This window comes from Didymella exigua (assembly GCF_010094145.1).
Source record: "Didymella exigua CBS 183.55 unplaced genomic scaffold M421scaffold_46, whole genome shotgun sequence".
NCBI lineage: Eukaryota > Fungi > Ascomycota > Dothideomycetes > Pleosporales > Didymellaceae > Didymella > Didymella exigua.
The window spans coordinates 251,900-257,625 of NW_022984820.1; the positions used below are offsets into that span (position 1 = coordinate 251,900).

Below are 5,726 nucleotides of genomic sequence, written 5' to 3' on the forward strand. Positions count from 1 at the left end.
GTTTTTCTCTTTCTTTTCAGCCCTAGTTCGCTAGAATCCATGTATTATTGATAAGGTTTTGGGGGGTACCCACGAAGGACGTTGGAGTATACCCATTCCGCCAGCCTAAGTATACCCATTCCGCCAGCCTACGCCAGCCTAGTAAGGAGTATGCTACAGGGATACAGAACACTGACGTGCATCTGCGCAACTAGCACAGCGTAGTAAGCAAGGAGAGAAAGTCTATTATAGAGCACTGCTAGCAGTGGTAGATTGCTGCACTGCAAGATGTTGAGCTACCTGCGCTGTTAGGGCTGCCAATTAAGGAGTTAGGCAAGCTGTTACACGTCTATGAATGCAGGATTACTACCAACTGCTGCTTCTGTACTGCAAACAAGATTAGAATATAGAAGTGATGAGTGTGGCTATGTGAACTGTCGATTGAGTCTACCTGAGGGAGCGATTATCTACAGTGCGTGAAAGCGGGAGACCTAACCCAATCGAGAAGCGAGCTGGCCTATGAGAAGCGCTGCCCTGCGCGGACAAGAAGCACTGTAACAACGTATATTAGACAGCTTAGAGCAGCGAGGACGCTACACTCTGCAAGAAGGTTAAGGCGCAAACATTCTTCTAAGCTGGCAGGCTCTAGCAGTACTTCATTGTGGATACAGCAGACAGCGGCAATAGTACGCTGTGCATTCCCTGTGAGGTAATTAACGTTGTTAGTGAGTGACTTGCAGGGTGGAAGCTAACAAAGCACGCACACAAAGAGCAAGCGCAGGTTATGGACGCTGAAGTTGCGAAGACTGACAAGACTGGCTGGTTTAAGCAGACAGGCTGGCTAGAGCACTTCGCCAACCGCAATCTGATGCATCTCACTCATCAGACCTGGCTGCCTGACTGAGGTGAGGAGAAGCTGCGACAGGCGGCGAAGCTGACAGAGCTGCTGGTGGAGAGAAGCGTCAAGGGCTGTCGACGCTCGCGCGAGAGACAAGGTGGTGGTTAAGGAGCGAGAAGCGACTGGAGATCAATCAGTGGCCTATAGCTTGACTGCAGAACCCAGAGAGTCAGGCCTGCTATGCTGGCTACATGGTCAAGTTTGTCTGCTACGCTCTGCGATTTGTGGCCAACACAGAGGCAAGGATAACAGCGCAGGAAGGCCGTGATGAGGGCAGTGACGAAGACGATGAGGGCGATACGGATGGCTTAGAAGAAGAGGAGGAAGAGGACAAAGACAACAACGACAACAACTTCTCTGATGCTGACAGTAGCTAACCCGCAAACTATCTAAGCAGTGGCTAAGGAGAGAAGGACTTGATGAAAGACGCGCGTGGGCTGTTCTGCTAGACAGTCGAGCAGAAGGAGCTTGTAGTAGCGTTGTGGGCGATGTTGGGTAGCGATGCAGGCAGCGACAACAAAGCGCAGCGCAGCGCTCAGCGCGACGATCAGCTCGAAGTGCTGCTAAACTTACTTGCATCTTTCTTCTTCACAATAACAGGCGACAAGCTGTTCAGCAGCAGGCTTGTTCACTTTCTTGCTGTGCTGGACATTGACAGCAACACAAACTGCTTGTGCACAGCAAAGAACTACTTGTAAATGCTAGCAGGCGTGGTGTACTACATGCGCGTGCTTAGCGTGGAGAAGCTGCTCCTGTCTGCGTGCCATGACAAGTAGACTAACAAGGACTGCGAGCGCTTCTTGGAGCACAGAGAGAAGTATCTGGCTAACAGTGTGTACAGCCTGATGAGCGAGGTGCTTAGCTTGCTGGCTTATGGCAAGTACGTCGCGCTGGCAGCTGGCAACTTAGGCAAAGCGCACTAGTTAAAGAACAAGAAGATCTTCTACTTGCACAGCTAGCAGATCTACATCAGCTGCTTCTGCAAGATGGCGCAGGACATGGTGTCTAAGGCAGAGCAGATACTGTGGGAGGAGCTGTTCTGGGCAACAAGGACAGAAGAGCAGTTTGCTGTTGAGTTGGACATGCTTGTTAACAACGTCATGTTTAAGCAGCAGGGTATGTCCTGTTAAGCATCTCAGCGTGCGCTTGATTTGTTGCTGTATCAAGGGCAAATGTATATAACGAGTGTATTGTGTTGTTCTGTGTTGTTGTCCTGCTTGTATCTTTGCTCTCCAAGGCTCGCTGCGGGGTCTGTTTTGATGACGTGTTTGTGATGCAGCTGAGGTAAGAGGTGCTCAACAACATGAGGAAGTAGCACCAGACCACCGCTAACAACACGTGATCTGCTTCTCCCCTAAACTGTTACAAAGTCTCTTATTTTGAAGACGTCTTTGAGCTTTGGAAACCAAGTTTTGCTAGCCCACGTGCGAACTTCGACAACTTCCCTGTACGTACACCTAATTTTTGACTAAACCAAGATCTCCATAGCAATGCCAACCCTAGTATGCCACTTTTTAGGATCAGCATACCTAGGTACTATGTCCGCAGCTCCATTGGCAATACAGGCTTCTGCTACTGTCATCCTTGCGCTATCTACGAACCCAAATTTCTCATACATCTTGACAACGCCTGTATTGTTAGGGTGTACAACAAGCCTAATACGCGTCCGAAGATCTCTCTCGGATGCACTGCCCATCTCATCTGATGCAAGTTTCCCAAATTTGATTGCTGCTTCGGTAAGCCGTTTCGCGATACCATGGCCGCGATACGCAGGCAGCGTGAAAAGACCTGTAAGTTGCCAACGGGTCTCTGATCCTTCGGGACCTGGTTCTGGTTGACCGGACTTAGGCCAGATGTAGTCGTCGCGCGAGACTGGGCCAATGATGGTAAACGTTCCTGTCCACTCGCCGTCTAGCAAGGTTCTTAACTGCTTGTCGCCAGAAATTGATGGTTCCTTGTCCTTGTCTTTTGCAGTCGCGACGCAGATGAAGATCGTCGTGTCTGGTTTGGTAATAATGCTAAGCCATATCGATTGTGGAAGTCGAGATTCGCTATCAAATTCTGCTGGAAAAGCTTCCGGGGCGACTTTAAGTGCATGGAGCTTGAATGCGCGGAACTTGGTAGCGAGGGCGTTGAGAATCGTACCATCAGTATCTTTGGGCAGTCGGATGGTGTCGTACACGTTTCCCATAATCGTAGAAGTGCTTAAATTTGGTTCGTAGCTCGACTTGTGTGTGTGAGTGTGTGTGTGGCGCAAACATATCTATCACGAACTGGTATTTATACACAGCGAAAAGGCTCTGCAGACCACATCTCTGACTCAAGCGTAAATTGCACATCTGTGTCCAGCAATAAACAGATATCAGCGGTGATGAGTCAGCGGTGATGAGTCAACGTCAAGTCTCTACTGATATGAATGAATCCTACATCCAAACTAGTTAGCAAGGTACAGCTTTGTCTGATAACAGCACAGTACAAGCATTAATTCACAATCTTGAACTACGGCGCAATACTGTGTCTGTGCACATAATGCAGATTTGCGCAATACACAGATATCATCACAACGTGCTCACGAAGCAAATGACCGGCAACTTTCGGCACTAGGGTACATGCCCATGTGGGATTCGGCATCACAAGGGATTGATCCCAACTAGGGCGCCTGAAGCCCCACGCGAGGATAGCCCGCCGCACGTGACATGCCGCAGAAAGCCCAGAGTGTGTGCCCAAAATGAATAGCACGTGATATAGGCTAGAAGGCTCTAGAAGAACGCCACAGTTCGATCGTTTCTAGCATAAGAGGAGGGCAAGGGAGGCAGCAGTAATGAAGAGGATATGGACACGGTCAACGCGGAGCAAGAGGAGGCACAGCGGGTGTTTGAGCAGCAGCAGCAAGCACAACGTAGCCTCACTTCTAATCATTTTCCATATAACGTACCCCACGGACGAGTGGACCACTAGACGAGTGGACCACTTTTGCCAAGCCCCCACCAAACCACCCTTTCTACACTAATGTCTCCTTAACAACACCAGTTAGACGCGTCAAAGGAAGCTCAGATGCAGCTTGCGCTCCAGGCTATTCAACAAGACACAACTCTATCCCTGCAACGCGCTGCTGCTATTTACAGGGTTCTAAAATCTACACTACGCAGACGACGCGCAGGACAACCTTCACGCGCTGATTCTATGGCCAACTTACAGAAGCTGGACAGCAATAAGGAGAGGGTGATTGTGTAGTAGTCTGGCCAAAGGCCAATAAAGGATATCTACTTCCTAACAACTTTTGCTAAAAAGCATGCACAAGTTAACTAGACGTCTAGTTAACTGCGTAGATAATATATATCTAGCTTAAGCCAAGCCGGCTAAGCTAATGTAACCGGCTAGCTCTAGCTCTTCTTTAGCTTTAGAGTCTAGACCGTTACAGATTGTTAAACATGTTCTTGAGCTAGATGCCTGAGGATTTTCCCCTTGGCTCTCAGATGTGGCTACTGTGGCTAATTCTTTGCGCGCTGAGCACAATCTAGGCCCTATTGGCACAAACTGGCCCAGTAGGTTTGTTAAGCGGCACCTAGAGCTTATAGTCAAGTTTAATCGCAAGTACGACTACAAGAGAGCCCTCTGTGAGGATCCTAAGGTTCTACAGGGCTAGTTTAGCCTGGTAGCTAACACTACCGTGTCCGCCGGGCTCGTGCACGGCTCGGGCTCATGCACGCGATCACCAAAACATCCCAAAATCCTCAACACCATAACTCCACTAAATAGACTCTGTTTCCCTAGCTATTAAAAAGGCACATGCAGTAAGCTTAGACAGATTATTTTTGTACTAGGAAGTTGCTAATATAATAAATGTGTCGCGATTAATAGTATTGCAGAGAGCAAGAGGCGTAACCACGTTGCGTGCAGACGCCTATTAACAACTATAAAAACTTATAATAGAACAGGAATGTAAGCTTACTGCTTATATAGAAGACCTTACAGAGCGTCACCTAGCACCTACAAGGCAAATAATACAAAATTTTGCGTCTAAACTTGCTCACAAGAGCGTTGACAACACCTAGGTGTCTAACTTCCTGCACCATTACACTAAGACTCTCCTATACAAATAGAGCCACGCTATAGATCGCCAGCGCCACTACGCCTCATTAGAGGATAAGTACAAGCGCTATTTTGATACGCTGTACTCTGCAATTAAAAAATACAACATCCTGCCCTGCAACACGTACAATATGGACAAGAAAGGCTTCGCTATAGGCCTTATTAGAAGGAGCAATTGCGTGTTCTCTAAGCACTTATTTAAGCAAGGAAAGGTTACACAAGCGCTACAGGATAGTAACAGAGAGTGGGTGACACTGCTGGCAAGGGTGTGCGCTGATGGGAGTGCTCTGCCTCCAGGCATCATTTTTACGGGCGCCGACAACACTATACAGAGTACATGGGTGGAGGATATAGAAGAAGGAAAACACAGCGTCTTTGTTACTGCAACTCCCTCAGGCTGGACAAACAACAGAGTAGGATTAGCGTGGGTTAAGCAGCTGTTTGACTGCTACACCAAGAAGAAAGCGCGCAGAAGCTGGCGATTGCTCATTGTCGATGGCCACAGCTCTCATTTGACGATGGCTTTCATCAATTACTGCGATTGCCACCGGATTCTGCTACTAATCTTTCCTCCACACGCTACACTTGTGCTTCAGCCGCTCGACGTAGTGCTGTTTGCTCCTCTTGCTACTCAGTACTCTGCCGCCGCTGTATCGCACCTTCACAATAGCCAAGGCTTGTTAGGGGTGCATAAGAGCGACTTCTTCCGCCTATTCTATAAGGCGTGGGAGTCTACTTTCTAACTAGAACTTATACT

The 5,726-nt window shown here is 48.4% G+C and overlaps 4 protein-coding genes across 4 annotated transcripts; 2 read left to right on the plus strand and 2 right to left on the minus strand.

Moving 5' to 3' along the window:
* Window positions 1-1,068: 1,068 nt before the first annotated feature.
* M421DRAFT_9430 (uncharacterized protein) lies at window positions 1,069-1,575 on the plus strand (the record flags this gene model as incomplete). The annotated part of the gene is made up of 2 exons (XM_033598194.1): window positions 1,069-1,246; window positions 1,331-1,575. 2 exons carry the CDS (start codon window positions 1,069-1,071, stop codon window positions 1,573-1,575), a joined length of 423 nt encoding a protein of 140 aa, XP_033444077.1.
* A 292-nt stretch (window positions 1,576-1,867) lies between these two features.
* Window positions 1,868-2,263, minus strand: M421DRAFT_306496 (uncharacterized protein). Its single transcript, XM_033589161.1, has one exon. It carries the CDS (start codon window positions 2,180-2,182, stop codon window positions 1,982-1,984), a length of 201 nt encoding a protein of 66 aa, XP_033444078.1. The 5' UTR covers window positions 2,183-2,263; the 3' UTR covers window positions 1,868-1,981.
* On the minus strand, window positions 2,121-3,185 carry M421DRAFT_425521 (uncharacterized protein). Its single transcript, XM_033594098.1, has one exon. It carries the CDS (start codon window positions 3,066-3,068, stop codon window positions 2,346-2,348), a length of 723 nt encoding a protein of 240 aa, XP_033444079.1. The 5' UTR covers window positions 3,069-3,185; the 3' UTR covers window positions 2,121-2,345.
* A 528-nt stretch (window positions 3,186-3,713) lies between these two features.
* M421DRAFT_425522 (uncharacterized protein) lies at window positions 3,714-4,460 on the plus strand. Its single transcript, XM_033594099.1, has one exon. The coding sequence runs from the start codon at window positions 3,932-3,934 to the stop codon at window positions 4,109-4,111; it is 180 nt and encodes a 59-aa protein (XP_033444080.1). The 5' UTR covers window positions 3,714-3,931; the 3' UTR covers window positions 4,112-4,460.
* Window positions 4,461-5,726: the final 1,266 nt, after the last annotated feature.

Excerpts from the sequence above, each read along its gene's own strand:
- M421DRAFT_306496 (XM_033589161.1), bottom strand. The coding sequence starts at position 2,182 with ATGTTGTTGAGCACCTCTTACCTCAGCTGCATCACAAACACGTCATCA.
- M421DRAFT_425521 (XM_033594098.1), bottom strand. The coding sequence starts at position 3,068 with ATGGGAAACGTGTACGACACCATCCGACTGCCCAAAGATACTGATGGT.
- M421DRAFT_425522 (XM_033594099.1), top strand. The coding sequence starts at position 3,932 with ATGCAGCTTGCGCTCCAGGCTATTCAACAAGACACAACTCTATCCCTG.